The sequence below is a fragment of the Leptodactylus fuscus genome, chromosome 3, assembly GCF_031893055.1.
Source record: "Leptodactylus fuscus isolate aLepFus1 chromosome 3, aLepFus1.hap2, whole genome shotgun sequence".
Taxonomy (NCBI): domain Eukaryota; kingdom Metazoa; phylum Chordata; class Amphibia; order Anura; family Leptodactylidae; genus Leptodactylus; species Leptodactylus fuscus.
In genome coordinates this window covers 34,473,124-34,495,037 of record NC_134267.1, presented here as the reverse complement: position 1 = coordinate 34,495,037, position 21,914 = coordinate 34,473,124, and the positions used below count along the sequence as shown (strand labels likewise).

The 21,914-nt window shown below is 44.1% G+C and overlaps 2 protein-coding genes across 3 annotated transcripts in view; one reads left to right on the top strand and one right to left on the bottom strand.

Annotated features, from left to right (window-relative positions):
- The window catches only part of APLF (aprataxin and PNKP like factor), a 511,700-nt gene that overhangs the window by 374,917 nt on the left and 114,869 nt on the right, over positions 1–21,914 (top strand). Inside the window, exon 2 of one of the 2 annotated variants that reach the window (XM_075267384.1) lies at positions 20,003–20,151. In XM_075267384.1, the coding sequence (XP_075123485.1) occupies positions 20,059–20,151 (93 nt within the window). In that variant the 5' untranslated portion in view covers positions 20,003–20,058. Of the gene's footprint in view, positions 1–19,953; positions 20,152–21,914 lie in introns of those variants that run through there. The other variant, XM_075267383.1, reaches the window with a different exon arrangement.
- Positions 838–19,908, bottom strand: FBXO48 (F-box protein 48). The gene is made up of 5 exons (XM_075267390.1): positions 19,847–19,908; positions 16,915–17,070; positions 3,819–3,946; positions 3,473–3,722; positions 838–1,086 (listed from the first exon to the last, which is right to left on the bottom strand). The coding sequence occupies exons 4-5, from the start codon at positions 3,716–3,718 to the stop codon at positions 907–909; spliced, it is 426 nt and encodes a 141-aa protein (XP_075123491.1). The 5' UTR covers positions 3,719–3,722; positions 3,819–3,946; positions 16,915–17,070; positions 19,847–19,908; the 3' UTR covers positions 838–906.

Below are 21,914 nucleotides of genomic sequence, written 5' to 3'. Positions count from 1 at the left end.
ATTTTTATTGCGTTTGGTATTCCGTTCAGGGGGTCCCCAAAAATGGAATACCGAATACATATGTGAACCAGGCCTCAGCAACAAAATACTTAAATAGAACCTTTCATGTCCTCTGACATAGGTGGCATTATATACCGCTAGAATGTTGGCAGTGTACTGAATTCAGTTTGCCGGTATCTGCCTCAATGCCAGAGATATCGGTACCCTTAGTTTCAGCACTGACTAATATCCCTCCACTACCGGAAGGATGGGCCGTACAGCTCAGCATCAAGGCTATTGAAAAATAGTGTCAGGGTGGGTGTTCCTCACAGCTCTGCAATTACGCTTGGTTGTAAGTCCCGCCCTTCTGACAGTGGAGAGATGTCGGTGCTGAAAATAATAGCACCAATATCTCTGCAACCAAAGCACGTACATACAATAATGACAGTGCATTAAATTCAGCACACTGTCAGCTTTGTCATGTCAGACATGAAAGATTCTCTTTAAAGTGACAGTAGACTAAAATTCTCAATGTAGCAAAGAGTCATTATCATAAAGCAATGTATACAATGTATACAAATACACCGTAAAACACAGCACAGTGTAGGAACAGAATATATGCACATAACAGAACATCAAGCATACTTAGGATATCATGAGTGAGGACCTAGCCATAGTCTCTTACCTAAGGCCATACTTGTAGAAAGTGGTAGCTCCATCACCTTACAATTATACGGACAATCGGGAGTTTCAACAGGTCAATAGATGACATATAATCCAACATGAAAGAGACCCACGTATATGAATTTCATGGCAAAAATAAATTACACTTTATTTCATAATAACACCCAACAAATTCTATAAATGTATAGATAAATAAGATATTTACTATTACATACTGTATGATAAAATAAAAGCCCTATATCATCAAGCACGCCTTTGTGTTTCTCTTGTGAGCTCAGCATCGAGTATTTCTCCCCAGGATTCCACACTCAGCGGGCACATGGTTTCCTCTGGCAGTTTTTCATAGGAATGAATATTACTAAAGTCACCGTCCTTCCATTTCTGCTTAATAATACATCTTCTGTAGTTTATTTGCACGGTTTCCTGTAGTGATAAACAAATAATACATCACAATGTTTGCAGTAAAATCACATGGAAATCTATTCTCCTCTCTAAAGACTTGGTCACACCGGAGGCGCCAGTGATTACGAAAAAAGGACCCTAAATCGCCATGTGACTGGAGCTCTAGTACGCATGCATGACCTTGGCTTTGTGCCCTTTTGTAAGACAGATGGAGAGCTGTCATGTCCGTCACTACCACTCCACTCATAGAGGATACTCGAGGACCCCTGTTCTTGTGACTGCTGGCGATTCCACCAATCAGATCCCAGTGTTGGCACATGGAAGGCGAGTATCCTCAAGCTTGTGGCTGTTTGTGGGGAAATCCCTTTTATAGCCTGAGGGTAAGTTCAAAATACGCATAGCCAGTGGCGTAACTAGGAACAGCGGGTCCCCGTGGTGAACTTTTGACATGCCCCCACCCCCGACTGACACCGACGCCGAAGACCTCGATCAACCCCCTTCTACGCATTCCTGCGTGCTCTATTATGCCCCATAGTGGCCCTTTCACACAGTATTATCCCCCATAGTAGCCCCTGCACACAGTATTATCCCCCATAGTGGCCCCTGCATGCAGTATTATCCCCAATAGTGGCCCCTGCAGACAGTATTATCCCCCATAGTGGCTCCTGCACACAGTATTATCCCCCATAGTGGCCCCTGCACACAGTATTATCCCCCATAGTGGCTCCTGCACACAGTATTATCCCCCATAGTGGCCCCTGCACACAGTATTATCCCCCATAGTGGCCCCTGCACACAGTATTATCCCCCATAGTGGCCCCTGCACACAGTATTATCCCCCATAGTGGCCCCTGCACACAGTATTATCCCCCATAGTGGCCCCTGCACACATTATTATCCCCCATAGTGGCCCCTGCACAATATTATCCCCCATAGTGGCCCCTGCACACAGTATTATCCCCCATAGTAGCCCCTGCACACAGTATTATCCCCCATAGTGGCCCCTGCACACAGTATTATCCCCCATAGTGGCCCCTGCACACAGTATTATCCCCCATAGTGGCTCCTGCACACATTATTATCCCCCATAGTGGCCCCTGCACAATATTATCCCCCATAGTGGCCCCTGCACACAGTATTATCCCCCATAGTAGCCCCTGCACACAGTATTATCCCCCATAGTGGCCCCTGCATGCAGTATTATCCCCAATAGTGGCCCCTGCAGACAGTATTATCCCCCATAGTGGCTCCTGCACACAGTATTATCCCCCATAGTGGCCCCTGCACACAGTATTATCCCCCATAGTGGCCCCTGCACACAGTATTATCCCCCATAGTGGCCCCTGCACACATTATTATCCCCCATAGTGGCCCCTGCACAATATTATCCCCCATAGTTGTCCCTGCACACAGTATTATCCCCCATAGTGGCTCCTGCACACAGTGTTGTGTCCCACTGTGGACACCCATAAACAATTATTATACTCTGGGGTCTTTTCAGACCCCAGAGTATAATAATCGGAGACCCAGGGGGAGAAAAACATAAAAAAAACTCTGTTACTCACCTATCTCCCATCTCCTACGCTGTCGGCCTCCGAAGTAGTTGATCTTCAATGACGTCAGATGTCACATGACCCGAGACGCAGGCCGGGGTCATGAGACGTCAGACGACTAGGCCGAAGTCTGCAGGGATCGTGGAGAGGTAAGTAACAGTGTTTTTTATGTTTCTTACCGCTCCCGGTCCGCCAATCATTATACTCGGGGGTCCGAAAAGACCCCCAAGTATAATGATAGCAGTGGTAGCGGCTGTCACCGGGCCCCTATTGTCCCAGACCCTGTGGCAGCTGCCTCTGCTGCTATGGCCATAGTTACGCCACTGCACATAGCTGCGACTAGATGCCGCTGCAGTGCACCAGCATCCAGTTGCGTACTCCGGTCTGGATTAGGCCCAAAAGAATGGGCCTAGTCAGGAGGAGGGAGTGTCTTCAGACCGAATCACGAGGCAAATCCGCCTGAAGAATGAGCATCAAACAGGCTCCCAGAAAAAGGATCTGACCAGCTCCCATTGATTTCAATGGGAGCCATCTTTTTGGTCAGGATTTTAAGCAGATACAGCTTCAAAATCCTGACCAAAAAACCCTGTGTGAACTTACCCTTAGGCTTAGTTCACACCTGCGCCTGCTCTATGTTTGGGGTTTCCTTCCCAGAATCTTCTTAAAAAATGCAGAGAGAAAAGTCAGCAAGCATTTTTCAGGCAGAAACCTGGCGGACCCCATTATAGTCTATAGGGTCTGTGGGTGGGTTTCCTTATTCGGGTCCCCAAACAAACGCTAGGTGTAAACCTAGCGTAAACCAAACACACTTATGAAAATAATCAAATATTCAATGCTATGCAGATATCATTGACCTGCCATGTATGGCCTTTTTTACGATCTTCATCAATCTCTGATGGACACACTGTTCTCAGTTGCAGACAGTATCTTCTCCATAACCATGCATTGTCTTCTAATAGTTGATAGAATCTTTTACATGTTACTTTTATGGCTAACAAGCTTTTTAAGTCCAGATAATTTAGTATTTTGAGAGTCATTTCTGGAGGTAATGAGTCAAGGTTGCTTTGCCAGTTCTTCGTTACATTCTCTATTAAAGCCATTTACCTAAAAAGACCAAAAAGACAATATATATTTGTTATTTTACATTTTCTAGGCATATAATATCATCATTACGCAATAGCAAAGCTTTAGAATACCTACCTGCTTTAGTCTTGGATGATCAGTATTTATGGCGGACCAGTCTTAGCTTAAACCTATAGTGGTCCAACTGGGAAAGAAGTGACTGTGATCACAAGAACTAAGGCCTTGTAGTATAATTACTGGTTAAACTAGAATGAAAAAAAATTATCAAAAAGAGAGGAAAAATAAAAAAATAAAACTCTATGCAGAGACTTAGCCAACAGTAGCCTGTAAGACAGAGTTCGGCATCAAGATCAAGGCAACATCAGCAGTTCAGTAAAGTCTACAGTGAAGTCCCTGGGGCCAATGGGAAATCTGTAAAGGGGCTCACTAACTCCAAACACCATGGGTAATATTGGTAGTAGAGATGAGCAAACGCTGTTCGGATCAGCCGATCCGAACAGCACGCTCCCATAGAAATGAATGGAAGCACCTGTGACGCTGACTTTGCCGGTGGCTGGTTGGCGTTCCATTCATTTCTATGGGAGCGTGCTAGTCGGATCGGCTGATCCGAACAGTGTTCGCTCATCTCTAATTGGTAGTAGAGGGGGACTTTGAATCCCTTGGAGACCCAGAGTGCGACTACTACTGAACCCAGTTTATCTATGCCATTAGTCATCAACAAAGGTGAATACCCTTATTCTTGTCACTTTTACGGGTTCATTAACGAATTGACCATAAATATGGCTGATTATGGTTATCCAAGTTCTTTTAAGAATTATTTCCGTTTTATATTTTTCCAAATTTTGCAGTAGACAGTAAAGAATTGCAGAATATACAATTCAACGTATCAATTACTCATCATAGATGTACTACATATGTGTGTTGTGTAGAAAGATGTGGCAGGTTAATAAGATTGGGAACTCCAGACTTGTGACTCAGATCCTCAGCAGCATTGCCCAAAGCATAACAGCAATGAGGGGACAATAACAGCAGTAAGGGTAAGCTCACATGGGGTAAGGGACAATAACAGCAGTAAGGGTAAGGGAGGCCACCTCAGGTTCCAGACCAAAATACGGGTAGCTGCGACTGGATGCTGGTGCAATGCATCACTATCCAGTCGCTCATTCCGCTCCGGATTAGGCCCAAATGAATGGGCTTAGTCGGGAGGAGGGAGTGTCTTCAGACGGATGTCGCGAGGCGAATCTGCCTTAAAGAATGAGCATGTTGCTCCCGTAAAAAAGAACTGACCGGCTCCCATTGATTTCAATGGGAGCTCTCTTTTTGGTCCGGATTTTGAGGCAGATACGGCCTCAAAATCCTTACCAAGAACCCCCTAAGTGTCCTAGTGCCAGCGCATCCACATGCTAAATGTGAACTCTGCCTTTAAAGGGGTAGTCTCATGTCCAAGGTCATATTTAAACTTGCAGCTTAATCTAACTGAAGTGTTTCACCCCATACGTTGCTTCACCTATCTGGTCCCATTTGCCTGATACTGTTCATTATGTCTCCTCAGTGTTTACAGAACGTTGTCTAGGTTTCAGAAAGGTCCCCCTTAAACTGTGGGGGCAGATGAAGGGGAACATTAAAATGTGGGTACTCCAGGAGAGTGACATTATAATGTGGGGGCATATTATGTTAGTGACTGTAAGGGCATTATACTGTGTGGGGGCACATCGAGAAAGGTATGGGAATGGATGGAGTCAAAGTAGATGTGGTTGGTGCTAGATTTTACAATGGTGTGCAGAGTGTGCCTCTTAGGATATGTTCATACAGATTTTTTTGCAGGCGAATTTTGACACAGAATCCACCTCAAAATCTGCCTGCAAAACCACCTCCTATTCATTTCAAAGGGAGTCTCCAGAGGTTTTTTCTTGCTAGCGATTTCTTTTCAGCTAGCAGGAAAAAAAAAGCAACATGCCCTATCTTCCCGCGGCTCCAGACTCATTCATCTGGGACTAATCAGGGGATCTGAATTGGCACCAATCTTGATAAGTCTACCCCTCTCTATCCCAGTGCAAGACAGTCTGAACATTGCAGAAGCAAAGTACAAGAGTAGCAGGTGCCAACTTAAACAGCCAGAAATATAATAAGAGACCTGTACAACACCTATAGCACTCAAGGAATCACTAATACCTGATAAAATACACGGACGTCACATGGCAACATTAAATTCAATATCAATGAACGGGGCCTATTTACATTAACTGTTATTTTGATGGTCCATTATAACAGACCATCAAAATATCGGTCATGTTCTATTTTTACTACTGATAAAGGATGAAGGAGGGGGAAAACACAGCCCACTTGCAAAAGACGTTTGTATATCTTGCATATAGGTTTCAAGCACTCACATGTATTGAAGTGAAGACGGGGGCACGGACAACAATGTCTATGTCGGACCAGAGCGTTCCAAATGGAGAAAGCGAAGATAGATCCAGCAGCCACGGATAAAATTCCAAAACTTAGTCCATATAAAAACGGTACAGGACGCTAACCTTTTTCTATGAGAAATACTTTTTACCATCTTATTATCTTCTGTACTGTTTTTATATGGACTAAAATAAAGTTTTGGAATTTTATCTGTGGCTTCACTTTCTCCATGTTCTATTTTTGTCCATTTTCACGGATCCCTTCAAAGTCGTGTATGGAGGATATTTTTTGATGGTCCATTTTTTAAAAAACCCCAAAAAACCCTGAACTGTATCTTTGTCCATTTTCAGGTACATACGGACCCAATAAAATTCAATGTACCGTATATACTCGAGTATAAGCTGAATTTTTCAGCAGTTTTTGTGCTGAAAAAGCCCCCCTCGGTTTATACTCTAGTCGAGCAACAAATATATATATATATATATATATATATATATATATATATATATATATATATATAGAATTTTACCAGCCGCAATAGTAATGTATAGAATCTCTCAAAGTAGTGAAAAAAAAAGCTTTAAAAAAATCTAATAAAAAAATAAAGTAAATAAAAGTTCTAAATCCCTCCTTTCCCTAGAATACATATAAAAGTAGAAAATGACTGTGAAACACATTAGGTATCCCTGTGTCTGACAGTGCCCGGTCTACTGAATATAGGGTATCTGCAGTGCTCCTGTTCCATTGGGAAGGGGTTAATAGGAGCACTGCATATACCCTATATTCAGCCAGACTGAATTCCAAGTGGGGGAAAAAAAACTCAGTCCTCAAGCTCAGGGAAGGGGCAGACAGACAACCAAAACACCTCCTCCCCTTTCCCAGCATCTACTGCACCCAAAAACTCCGACCATTTTAATTTTTTAAATTTTCCAGTAGCTGCTGCATTTCCCCCCCTCGGCTTATACTCGAGTCAATAAGTTTTCCCAGTTTTTTCTGGTAAAATTAGGGGCCTCGGCTTATATTCGGGTCGGCTTATACTCGAGTATATCTGTTTTTAACTGATGTAAAATGGATTGTCTTGCGTTGCTCTTCCATTAAAAACATATCAGTGGGTTGGGTCAAAAAAAAAAAAAAAAATAGAGCAATGAAATTAATCCGTTGAATGGATGCAAAACGGATGTCAAAAAGGCCTAAGGATGTGCAAGAGGCCTAAGGCTACAATCAGGTGTCTGGGCAGCGAAACTACCCATTTTCACAGGTCTCTATACATTTGAGTGTCTGGAGGTGTCCATGAAAACAGACAAAAATAGGATACATCTTATATTTCAATGGTCCATTACAACGGACCATCAAAATAGCGGTTCTGGGAAAAGCCCCCATTCACAGACATTGAATTTAATTATTATTCACAGTCTAGAAGCCGAATTGGCAAAGCTCAAGTCTTGCAGCTCTTTTATTGTATGTGGTTTTTAGGATATTTTGTATGCTGATTCCATCTGATGTGTATGAGTGAAATAACTGTGTACTGAGATCTCTGATTCTGACGGTTCTCCACTATTAAGAAGTAGTTGTATTGCCTTGCTTTTGCATCTCAAGGGAACTCCTGAGCATTGAAGTGGTTACAAGAGGCAATAGGGCAGACTAATACAGAGCGTGCTATAGGGAAATGTCTTCGACTGTACAACCATGTGATTATTATGATCAAACTGTATTCTCTGTGCAGTTCTGTGCTTTTTATTGAGATCAGAGCTCTGTAATATACAGTTTTATATTATTTAGAAAATGATTTATGAGGAAAAAGCAGAATAATCTCAATGATTATCCAGGATGACTGACAACCTTCTCTGTACCCACACTAATAACAGGGAACGTTGTCAATTATTATTTGTGAGCGGAGTTAGCCCTCATTCACATCAGCATTTGGATTCCGTCCACATGGGAACCCCTCCGAACGGAATAGCACATAAACCCCATAGACTATAATGGGGTCCGTGTGCTTACCGCCAGATCTCCACAGGGATAGTGCGGACAGGAAAGTAGTTCCCAATCTACTTTCCTCTCCACATGATTCATGCGGGCAGCTCACGCCAAGCAAACAGCCACCATTATAGTCTATGGGGTCGTGTGCTTTTACAGCACAGCGCTTACAATTGTGTTTGTATTCCCCGGACGGAATACAAAAGCAGATGTGAACCAGCCCTAAGTAGTACTGTCACTAGCTGCAGCTGTCACATATTGTGCAGTCCAGTAAATAAAGACCATATCAGAGTATCAAAGGATAAGTCCTAGAAATATTTAGGTTTTTTGTTCCATTGCTTGCCTTTGCCCTAATCAATTTGTAATAATAATGGAATCCTGCAATAGGAAATTCTATCGGTTGGTTTTGTGCAGTGGATTATCCAATGCTTGTTCTCGTATCTATATACTGTAGGTCTATCATTTATACATCCCTGTAATACGAAAGGATGCAGAAAAGGTAGCTTGAAATTTGGATCCAGTAGGTTTTTACTCTGGTGTAATGGATTATAACTAGCCACAAGGGGAAAGTAGTAAATTTTGGCTTACAAATGCATGTTCTGCTATGCTGATGTGTTTATCTACGGTATGTTTTATAACTCATACAGTTAAAGCAGCAGTCTACTTTTTTATTATCCCCTTTGTTTTTTCCTTTTTGGTTCGATGGTGTTGTAAGGGTTACACTTATTAGTTGTGTAATTCCACAGTTATAGTAACCCACATGACCTGCTTCCCAGCTGCTGTATTATTCACTGAAGTGGAACTCAGGATTTTAATGAATTCCATTGAAAGCCTCTGTCACAGTTCCATAGGTATTCATCTGAATGCCTGAATTCTGTTTCAGTGAATAAGACAATGACCTCCAGTAACTTGGTCATATATAAGCAAATAATATAAATATAAGCATAAAGGTTACTTAAAAGGATTATTCTCATCTACAACTTGTAAACTGAACTGTTTTACCCAATATGTTGCTTTATTTATCTTGCTGTGTTTGCCAGATACAAGTTGTTGCCTTGCTTACAGACCACATCTCTGGTCAGGCTGATGACCCAGTCCCTGGCCACATATATTCTCTTTTTCTCTCGGCAAAGTGCATTCAGCAGTTACGCCATGATAAGGGCTTCAGACAGTTTTTTGATCATTGTCTCTGTTATCTCTGTTCATAAATCTAGAGATAACTGATATTTAGAAACAGCATGGAAGACACTGCTGTACTGAGCTGAAAACCAGGAAGTAGTGGGGAGTGGAGACCGGAGGGCGCGTGAAACCCTGAAATAAAAAAAAAACCTTTTAAGCTAAGGCCCCACGGGCCGTATCCACAGCACTAAAGCGCTGCGGGAAGAACTGCTGCGGGAACGCACTGCGGTTCTTTCCGCAGCGCTTTTAAGAGAAAGTTCACTGAGTTTTCCTCTGCTGACTTTCTCTTAACATTATATCTATGGGAAAGCCGTCGGCGTTTCCGTAGATATAATTGACATGCTGCAATTTGCAAAGCCGCAACAGCTTTGCAAATCGCTGCATGTTCGCACTGTGATCTTTTACGCAAAGTGGGGATGGGATTCGCATAAGGCCCGGCCTTAAGTTAGATTGTTTTTTTGTTTGTTTTTTTATAATTCAGAGTTTTTATTAAGGAATTTGCAAGGGGAAAATAAAACATACAGTAACATGTAACAGGACCAACAAATGTCCCGAGAACGTCAGCGTACATAGTTAAACACAGGAAATAAGCCATCATAAAGTGGAAATGACAATAGGGAGCAGTACAAGCGGGGGAGGGAGGGGAGAGAAGGCGATAAGGAGCGAGAGAAGAAGAAAAGAAAGAAGAAAAAAAGGGGGGGAAGAGGGAGAAAGAAAAAGAAAGAGAGAGAAAAATAATATAAAAAGTTGGGGTAGGGGGGCACACAAACAGTGATGAGGGGGTTAGAGGGTGGGGGTGGGTGCCAGCGGGTAGGAGACAGGCTAAGTCATCCACTTCCGCCAGGTAGCTCGGACCCCGACCCGGGGATGGAGGCTTGAAAGAGACCAGTATCTAGATAGTTGTGGTGGGCTGAGGGACTTTCAGCCAGGGGGAGGATCAGAACCCAGTAGTGTCCGATACTCTCCAGATTGCTGAAACATGAACCAATAAAACCAGGTTCTGGTGTATGCCTCAGTTGTGCCATGCAGGAAAGAGGTGAGATTCTCCATGCGCATCTCGTTGACCTTCGAAATCCAGAGGGAGAGAGGGGGAGGTTCAACTCGCTTCCAGAAAAGCGGGATACATGCCCGGGCAGCGAGGACCAGGAATCTTTAAGTTGGATTGTTAACTGTGTTTCATTCTCAACATCAGAAGATTCTAGTATTGGGAAAGGGTTTCGTTTATAAAAATAACCTGACCTTGAAGGCCCCTTTACATGGACCAATCCAGCAATATTTATCGGAACAGATGATCCTGAAGAAGATTTATTCACAATCATTCATGGCTGGTTTGCTGCACACAGTTAGAATTTATTGGCAAGATATTGCCGCATTTACATGTTTAACATTAAAGCTATTTACATTTATATAGGCCAAGGAACACTTGTTCTAATAACTGGCCCAATAATCATTCAGTATAAAGGGACCTTTAGATTAGAGCAGACCTGGGCAATGTACAGCCCGCAGGCCACATCTGGCCCTCTGACTGCTTCTGTCTGGCCCGCATAGCTAGTGGAAGTTTTTTCAAGGACCTGTGATGATGTCATCACAGCCTATCACCAGGATAGGCTATGACTCGTTAGTGGGCGGAGCCACACGGGACTGTGTACTTGATGCAAGCTGCCGGCAATGGAAGCTGCTGGATGATAAAGAGAGAAGAGACAGCATGTGTGAGCAAGAGGGGGGAACTAGGGGCAGATGTAGGGGGGCATTTAAACTGAATGCACATGGAGGGGGCATTAAACTAGGGGGCAGATGGAGGGTGACATTAAACTGGGGCAGCTGGAGGAAGATATTAAACCGTGGGGGGTAGCTGGAGGGGGGACATGTCTGCCTCTAGTTGCCACCAGTTTAATGTCCCCCTCCAGCTGCCCCAGTTTAATGTCCCCTCTAGTTTCTACTGGTTTATACTGGGGCACCAGGAGAGGAACTTAATACTGTGGGACATTTGGAGGGAAACGTTATAATGTGGGGGTGTATAATATTAGGGTGACTGTAGGAGGATTTTACTTTGTGGGGCACATGGAAAAATGATTGAGAATGGGCGGAGTCAGCAGAGAAGTGGGTGGAGCTAAATTTACTGCGGTGCACATGGCCTTCTAGAACTTCTATATTAATACCCACAGGACGGTCTATTAGAGAGAACAATGTCTGGAAAAGTCAAAGTTAGCAGCACAAAATGAATGGAGACATACAGGCTGAAGGAGGTTGCATAGCCGCTTCACAATCAGGTGGTTGGATAGCCCCAATGAAGGGAGTGAGAAGGAAACATGTCTGACTGTACTAGCAACTGATGACAAATTCTGTGCCTCTGTTCTAGAGATGTGTAACCATCATGTTTTATTTTCATTGTTTGCCTACTACTGCGTCCATGTCTCTGTGGCATCACAGTGTGTGCCATAAGTACCAATGCTGATCTGTGCTTACTATCAAATGTGTCTACAATGGAAGTGTGAACCGAAGAACTGGACCAAGGAACAATGGAAGAAAGTGGCCTGGTTTTATAAATCTTTTCTTTTACATCACGTGGATGGCCAGGAACGTGTGAATTTCTTGGTCTGGAATTAATTGATCTCCATACTTGATCACCTACCCACAGGATATGATCTGTGGGGATTTGACACCCGGACTCTGAACAGATCAGGTGCTGCAGCTAAGTGGATGGCTAGTGGATGATGGGCATCTAAGTTTGTACTTGAGAAGGTACAGTGCAGCAGCCCAGTCTACTGTATAGAGGCGGTTCTGGGAAATTGCAGCGCAGTTCATATTACTTGAATAGGAGCTACACTCACCGGCCACTTTATTAGGTACACCTGTCCAACTGCTCGTTAACACTTAATTTCTAATCAGCCAATCACATGGCGGCAACTCAGTGCATTTAGGCATGTAGACATGGTCAAGACAATCTCCTGCAGTTCAAACCGAGCATCAGTATGGGGAAGAAAGGTGATTTGAGTGCCTTTGAACGTGGCATGGTTGTTGGTGCCAGAAGGGCTGGTCTGAGTATTTCAGAAACTGCTGATCTCCTGGGATTTTCACGCACAACCATCTCTAGGGTTTACAGAGAATGGTCCGAAAAAGGAAAAACATCCAGTGAGCGGCAGTTCTGTGGGCGGAAATGCGTTGTTGATGCCAGAGGTCAGAGGAGAATGGCCAGACTGGTTCGAGCTGATAAAAAGGCAACAGTGACTCAAATAGCCACCCGTTACAACCAAGGTAGCCAGAAGAGCATCTCTGAACGCACAGTACGTCGAACTTTGAGGCAGATGGGCTACAGCAGCAGAAGACCACACCGGGTGCCACTCCTTTCAGCTAAGAACAGGAAACTGAGGCTACAATTTGCACAAGCTCATCGAAATTGGACAATTGAAGATTGGAAAAATGTTGCCTGGTCTGATGAGTCTCGATTTCTGCTGCGACATTCGGATGGTAGGGTCAGAATTTGGCGTCAACAACATGAAAGCATGGATCCATCCTGCCTTGTATCAACGGTTCAGGCTGGTGGTGGTGGTGTCATGGTGTGGGGAATATTTTCTTGGCACTCTTTGGGCCCCTTGGTACCAATTGAGCATCGTTGCAACGTCAAAGCCTACCTGAGTATTGTTGCTGACCATGTCCATCCCTTTATGACCACAATGTACCCAACATCTGATGGCTACTTTCAGCAGGATAATGCGCCATGTCATAAAGCTGGAATCATCTCAGACTGGTTTCTTGAACATGACAATGAGTTCACTGTACTCCAATGGCCTCCACAGTCACCAGATCTCAATCCAATAGAGCATCTTTGGGATGTGGTGGAACGGGAGATTCGCATCATGGATGTGCAGCCGACAAATCTGCGGCAACTGTGTGATGCCATCATGTCAATATGGACCAAAATCTCTGAGGAATGCTTCCAGCACCTTGTTGAATCTATGCCACGAAGAATTGAGGCAGTTCTGAAGGCAAAAGGGGGTCCAACCCGTTACTAGCATGGTGTACCTAATAAAGTGGCCAGTGAGTGTATGTTGCAGTAGCAGTATCGGGTGCAAAGTTTCTGCTAGAACAGCTGATTTGTGTGGGGTTTGGGTGTCAGACACTCACAGATCACATACTGATGACCTATCAGTATAAAAACAATAATCTGGGGTTGAATGATCCCTTTAACTGAAGAACAGCTGACACCAGGGTGGACTATGAGAAAAAGGCAAGCTGATAGAGGCAGTATGATGCTCTGTGCAATACAGTGCTGGGAAACCTTGAGTCTTGGAATTCATGTGGTTGTTACTTGTATCACCTACTTCAAACTTTGTTGCTGATGAAGAACGCCCATTCGTGACAGCGGTATCCCCTAATGGCACTGACCTTTCCGACAGGATAAAGAACACTGTCACACTACAAAAATTGACTGAAGGAACAGATGAACTTTGATTCAGCTCTTGAGAAAGTGTCTGGAATCGAGCCATCAGAAATCCAGTCTAATAAAATTGCTATTGAAAAGCATCCTGCAGTTCGTACGCCTAGTAATACATAGCTGCACAAGTCAGAGAGGCTTCATACAAGTCTTAGCACAGAATGGTTATTGATCTACTATAAGTAACTTAGAAAGCTCCATATCAGACAATTGCCCCAAAGTTGATGTCTAATTCTAGTAAAAATGGAAACTTCTGCGGACTTTCTGTGCTAAGCACTGTGGGAAAAACCAATATGTGTTGCCGCCGCGGTTTTTCATGCAGCTCTTTTTTTACTGTGCGGCATTAGCCTTAGGCGACTCCACACATTGCAGTGTCAGGAGTGGATTTACCTGAAGGGAAAAGTATAAGGGTATGTTCACAGAGTTTTTTGAAGGCTGAAAAACCTTAGGAAATGGTTTTTTTTAAAACATTTTTAACAAAATACGGTTTTTGTCATCTTTTCATTGCATTTTTATCACAGTTTTTTTTTTTTTTGCGGTTTTTAATACGATTTTTTGCTCTAGCACACTGTATGGACCTGGAAACTTCCCTTTAACAAAACATTTGCAAAACCGCATCAAAAATGCGTTAAAAAATGTGGTTGTGTTTTTTCTGCCTCCCATTAATTGCAATGGGTTTTTCAAGGTGGAATCCGACTGAAAATAGGTCAGCTAAGGGTCAGTGCACACAGAGTTTTGTGGTGCTGATTTTGACGCTGAATCCGCCTCCAAAAAACGCCTCCCAATAGAGTTCGATTGGGAGCATTGTTTGGCGGCTAATTTTGAGACAGATTCAGTATAAAAATCAGCGTCAAAAATCTTAGTGTGCTCTGACCCTTAAAGGGATTCTATCATTAAAATGTTTTTTCCTCACGAAAGGCTATTCTTTTCCTACTTTTAGATGTCTTCTCCGCACCGCCGTTCAGTAGAAATCCTGGTTTTCTTCGGTATGCAAATCAGTTTTCTCGCAGCACTGGGGCGCGTCCCCAATGCTGCAACAGAAATCTCCAGCGCCGCCTCCATCTTCTTCTGGAAAGGCCTCTCCCCGCGTCTTTTTCCGCTGCTGGCTTCAAACTTCTAGGCATGCGCAGTTGGCCCTGCCGTTTGACCTCAGGCAGAGCCGACTGTGCATGCCCGCCTGGTGTAAGCGGACATTTTCTTGTGCCCGCTTACACAGTAAGCTGGGGTAAGCGGCCACAAGAAAATGGCCATGTGCAGTCGAGGCCCGAAGGCAGAGCCGACTGTGCATGCGTAGAAGTTTGATCACAGCGCTGGAAGAAGACGCAGAGAGAGGCCGTTCCAGAAGAAGATGGAGACGGCGCTGGAGAGTTCTCTTGCAGCATTGGGCCCGCCCCCAGTGCTGCGAGAGAACTCATTTGCATACCGACAAAAAACAGATTTCTACCAAACAGCGGCGCGGAGAAGACATCTAAAGGTAGGAGAAGAATAGTCTTTCTTAAGGCTATTCCTACATGTTAGTCAGGAAAAAAAAAACATTTTAATGATAGAATCCCTTTAAGGGAAAAAACTGCTACTGACTCCCATTGAAACGAATGGGAGGTGTTTTTTGGGGTGGAATCAGCCTCAAAATTAGCCTGCAAAAAAGTCTGTGTGAACATACCCTTAGTGATTACTTATTATTTTTCCTATTCCTTATGGAGACACTCTTGACTTTGGCTCAAAAAAAAAAAAAAAAAAAAAAAAAAGCAAAGGAATGAAAACTGTAGGGGCAGCTAGTTATAACTATTTTATATGCACTCACAATAATGAACAGGAACACAGTTGATGGTGTTATTGGGTGAAATAAACAGAGACAGTGTTTGCAGGACAAAAACATGTATATTTGTATAGATGAAGTAATGTAGATACTGCAGGTGATCAAACTCTAAGAAAAAAATGATGTTTTATTCATAAAGCAATAGTATACATAGAAAAATAGAAATGTTACACAACAGAAAAGAATAATAAAGCAATGACTAAACCCAGCTAGGTATCCATTAGATCACACGGTCTAAGGAGCGGGTATCACAGATAGGAGATGGAGCAGCAAGCCACAATACTTAATAATTGTGGCTTGCTGCTCCATTATTATTAAGTATTATTATACTTAATAATAATACTTAATAATATATTCAGGCCGACATAGAAGAGCACGGCATAGTCCTGGCTACTTTTCATCCATTTAATAGAATGTTTTATCTGATTTTAAGAGCAACATGAAATGATGTGAAATACATAAACAGAACACAATTTTACATAATGACAGATAAACTAAACACTAACAGTTTATGGAGTCATCTACAGTACATGAATAAATAATACAATAATGCACAATAAAAAGATGACATAATGGCAATGACCAGACATACAACATAAATGTAGTACATCACATATAGCAAATCATAAAAACAAAAAGCATGCACTGTTGGGATCTGTTTATACTTGTACTGGGTGTCTCAAGTCTTGGGGCATTTTGGAAAACAAGAATAACACAGTCTGCAGCGCTAATCCTGCCATTGTAAATGAAAGGAAGGAGAATATACAGTATGAAGGACCTGGGAAAGCAAGGACCCATGAAAATCAATGGTGTACATCAATATCCATTTAGATCAGTGGAAAAATAGGTTTTACATGTTGGACAGGATTGTAGTTGGTGCTCCACATAGATGATTGGTGGTGGTACTGGATGGATGACCCATCCTGAGGAAGGCTATCACTATCTAGTCTTTCAGAACTCTTTTAAAGAGCCTGTCCCAAAATGACAGGTGATAAGTAACTGACAAGCGAGGGTCCTGTACCTACCATTAGAATGGTCAAGCATTGGCACTGTCATACAACTCATCTCTTGGGATTGCAATGGTACTGCTTGAGTTATCTGAGCAGCATATTTTGTAAATCATCGGTAGACCCATCAGCCGGGTTCCCGTGGATCAGATATTGACCCTCTTTCTTGTGGATCAGTGATAAGCCCAATCTTGATGCAATCCCCTTGATATTAGGTACAGCAGTGTTACTTTTCTCTAAGTGCCCCTAAATAATCAATCGGTTGTCCATTGAGGCACCAACCAGAAGGAAGTGATTGGGGATCACTGTTACAGAGCCCCCTTGTTTGGTACATGCCCCGCTTTCTACCTTCTCCTCTTGCCATGTATCTGGATTAATGTCGTACTGTACCTTATTACAATGACTACAGTCTTGTGCCTTCTAATTCACTGTAAAACAACCTGCAAAGTGGATCTTCTGATTCAATCAGGAGAAAATGAAGAATGACGTAACCTGGTCTTACAGCCGATTGTCTTGGCTTTATGGCAGGATGGTGGTGAAGCTTTTCTGTAATACAAAACAGGATATGTACGATCTGCTCAGTTCTTGATGAGAAGAAAAGTTACCTGAAGAAGAGCCCTAGGCTTTATATCGTACAGTAACCGCGCCTCCACTTATGGCAGACGATGATTGGATATTGTCTATAATTCTGGAACAATCCATACTTTTACGTCATAGGGTAAAGGTTTCCATCTGATACTGCAGAGCTCACACCGACCACTCCCTGCTCAGAAAGTGTGTAATAGGTCACCTATAGGCATATAGTTTCTATGTAAAATGATTGCGGGACAGTTCATGAAATGTTGCATCCTTATTCTATGGTCACGACTAGTCACGGGTAAGCTTATATGGCCCGGTTCACGTCTGCGTTTGGGTCATTCCCGTTCCACTCTCCGCATGAAAAATGCAGAGAGAAAAGTCTTGCAAGCAGCACTTTTCTCTCTACATTTTTCGTGCAGAAATTGAGTGGAAACCACACAGACCCCATTATAGTCTTTGGGGTCCATGTGTTTCCTAAGGTAACTGCTTTTTTATGCGGATTAGATTTCCGTTCAGGGGTTGGTCGCCAAGCAGACTCCCCGAAGAGAAACCTATGCGCAGATATGAACTGGGCCTTATATACTTTGAATTTTGGATGGTTATCATGTGATGGCGCAATTGATGATAGGCTTGTTCATACAAGTGATCACAGCATTAACATTAACAACTTAGGCCTCGTTCACATCTGCGTTGGTATTCCATCCGGGGAAGTCCGCCTGAAGAGCCCCTCGAACAGAATACCGAATGCAACTGCAAGCGCTGTGCAGTAAAAGCAAACGGACCCCCTAGACTATAAGGGAGTCCGTGTGCTGGCCGCGCTGCCTGCACGAATCATGATTGTGAACTATGGGGTCCGTGTGCTTTCACTGGCGCACCGCTCGCAGTTGTGTTTGGTACTCCATTTGGAGGGGTCCCCATGCGGACTCCCCAGACGGAATACCAACACAGATGTGAACGAGGCCTAAGGGTGCATTCACACGGAGGAAAATGGCGCTGAACTTGGTGTGGAATTCAGATTCAGCGCTGATAAAATGCCTCCCATTGACTTCAGTGGATTCCTTTTTTAAGTCAATGGGAGGCTTTTTTTCAGCGCTGAATCTGACGCAGATTCCACACCAAATTCAGCACCATTTTCCTCTGTGTGAATGCACCCTCTAAGGCACAATGGGGAGCAGTTTGGTTAAAAAAAAAGAAGGGTAAGGGGTCTGCACAAGTTGGCTTATGACCATATGGAAGTGGACCATCATGCCAAAAGCTGGTATTTACTGCCAACAGCGGGCTGAAGATATCCAGCATGGCCGTTCTTATTTCATCAGATTGAAGTCAGCATCCGGCCAGCTGAGAACATTGGCTGTTCCTTGGCAGAAATGGCAAATCAGGCAACAAAAATCTAATGTGTACGGCCGGCTGTAAACAACTGACAGCAATGTCAATATCAATATGTTCTATATTCTCATATACTGAAATGTTTGCAGAGTTAATATATGGGTTAGGATGGATAGACTGTGACATTACTATAGGAAATGTAAGAAGTTCCGGTACTTTTCCGTTATCGGGCCAGCATCGTAGTTCAGCACCAGCATCGGGACAGCAGTCCAGCATCGGGAATTACATCCGAGGACTGCTGGCCCGATGCTTGTGCCCTGTCTCTAGTACCCAGTACAGCGATGCCCCCATCCTCCCAGTGCTACCCCCCAGCTCTCCTCACATCTGCTCCGTACCCTCCCCGCCACACGACTAGGCCTCACCTCGGCGCTCTCAATCTGTCCATTCACGTTCAGGAGGAAGATGCTCGCACTGGAAGCCATGGCCAGTACCGAGACCGGAGACCAGAAGGAAACACACTGGGGCTCAATACAGGCCCTGAAAGGGATGCACTGACCATAGTAACGGGGCGCTACGGCGAGCCGGAGGGACAAACTTCTTGCACCGTCCGGCGACTAACTAGTAGTGTTGGTCAGTATTTATGGTGAGGCCTAGTCGTGTAGCGGGAGGGTATAGGGCAGATGTAAGGAGAGCTGGGTACAAGGATCAGGCCAGCAGTCCTCGGCTGTAATTCACGATGCTGAACTGCTGACTGCTATCCCGATGCTGGTGCTGAACTGCGATGCTGGCCCGATAACGGAAAAGTACCGAAGTTCCTAATTCCATGTACAAAAAGTACTGCAGAGAAAAAGTGTACGTTGTGTTACCGTATCCTAGTAAATGTACTGTGTCACAGGCTTCAGAGCTGAAATCTCACAGCATCCCATGTTGGATCAATGCTTGCACTTTAATATGTTGTAAAACATTTATTGGATTCAGGGGAACTGTTATGTGTCTGCATTACACTGTGCGGGGACCACTGAGGGGGCATTACACAGTATAGGGACACTCACAGGATAATATACAGTGTGGCAACTGAGCCGGGGCATTATACTGTATAGAGGCTTGACAGACCCCATGACCACGCCCCCTATTGTCACGCCTTATAGACATGACCCCGCCCACTATTACCACACTGAACAGAGCTATGACTCCGCCCATAATTTCCTCACTTGTTAGACCCATGACCTCTCCATAGAGAAATAACCCCGCCCATTATTAATTACTACATGAGACACTTGACCCCGCCCATTATTAATTACTACATGTGACAGAACATGACCCCGCCCATAATTAATTACTACGGTACATGAGACACTTGGCCCCGCCCATTATTAATTACTACATGTGACAGAACATGACCCCGCCCATGACATACCACATGCGGTCCAGCAGTTCTCCGGTGCTAGTGACTGAACGCGACCATCTCCTCGTCACGTGACTCGTGTTTACTTCTAGCGCTCGGCTTACCCGCTCATTGGCTGACCTTTACCACGTGACACACCAGGAAGCGCCGGCCGCTCAGTGTACGCAGTGTGGAGGGAGTTTTCAGAGTGTCTATAGTTACTGGCGGGCTGATCCTAGTGTGACATGTCCGGCTATGAGCTGGAGGCCACGGATGGCAGCGGGAGACACTGTATTCCTGTGGGGGAGACTGTCGTAGGAAGAGGACCCCTGTTGGGAGTAAGTGCTGAGCGCCGTGCCCGGCTTCTATATACTGACGCGGACATATATATGGCAGCGCTGTACTAGTGTTGTCACTTCCAGCAGGACCTTATAGGTGCTGAGCATGCTGGGAGTTGTAGTTCTGCAGCAGCAGATTGTGGAGCATTGACCCGCTCCTTGCTGCAGGATGTGGTGTGTGTAGAGTATTGCAGGCATGTGCTGACTTGTCTGATGAATGGTAGACCGTGTATTCTCATCCATTGTAGTGGCGATGGTGTCAGCTGCTGATTGTTATGGCTCAGAGGTTGTCAATAATCCTGTCGGGGGGGGGGGATCCCATATCATAGATATTGTCTGTGGTGAGACAGCCCCATCCAAACCAAATCACTTCTATAGATTATAAATAGGTTGTAATATTCTAGACAGGCTGATATGTAATTTAAAGGGGCCATGGAGCGTATATCACATGACCATGGTCAGACTTTTATCCACTAGAAGTGACAGAATGAATGACAGCAAGCAGAGATCTAGAAAACCGTCAGGAATTGATACAGAAAGTATATTGGAAAATTGTATATCTTTTTATTGTACAATCAATAACATTTGTCTCTTAATATTGGTCTGAAGGTGGCCAACCCCTTTAAGGGCTTGTCCGGTTCTGGAGTGTTGGATGAGCTAGAAATGTTTTGCAATAACTAAAAGAACACTGCTCATGTCTTAAATCTAGAGATAAGCGAACACTGTTCGGAACAGCCGTTCCGAACAGCTTGCTCACAGCACGCTCCCATAGAAATGAATGGAAGCGGCCAGCACGCAGGGGGTTAAGTGGCCGGCCTCCAGCAAAGTCTGCGTGCCAGGTGCTTCCATTCATTTCTATGGGTGCGTGCTGTTCGGATTGGCTGATCTGAACAGTGTTCGCTCATCTCTACTTAAATCCCCTACGGATCCAGCGCAGATGGTCCCCCAGCTTCCTTCTAGTGTTTGGGGAGACTTCATTATGCCAGGCAGGTATGAGCTGCACCTGATTTATGAAGAGGTTCTGGCCTTTTAAAGGGGTTTTCTGTCCTCTAAAGTGTTTTCTTTATACTGATGACCTATCGAAAGGATAGTTTGTCAGCATCTGATTGGACCCAACAACTGGATCTCGCAACGATCAGCTAATCTGTCTAAAGTCCTGGTTCACATTTGTGCATGGGTTTCCTTTCGGATAGTCCACTTGGGGACCCTCAGAAACGGAAACCTAATCCACATAAAAAAGCGATTACCTTAGGAAACCTATGGACCCCATCATCTATAATGGGGTTTGTGTGTATCCGCACGAAAAATACAGAGAAGGCAACAAAATGGTCTGAACGCAGATGTGAACCGAGCCTAACTTTGGGGGACTGGAAGCATCTCTGGTCCTATTCAAGTTAGGATAAGTTCACATCTGCACCAGGCTGTCAGAGGACCAGGACAACGGACAGGCGACTCACTAAAATAGAGGATTCATACTACATTGACTACACTGGGTTCCATCAGGTATCAGAGGGTGAGAAAGTTATGTGCAAAAAGCTTTTTATATTTGCCAATTTTAGGTGGCCATTAAAACAGTCTCCTACAGAGGCTCTGACACTGGTGTGATCGTAGCCTAAAAGACGCAGCTTCAGATAACCGAGCTCCACTACTATGTTCACTATTACTTGAAGAAGAGAAGAGCTGTTACACGTGGGGTTGCTGATCAGTTAGAGGCCTCAGCAGTTACATGCGGAATTTGTGGCCACCATATGTCTATACAGTAG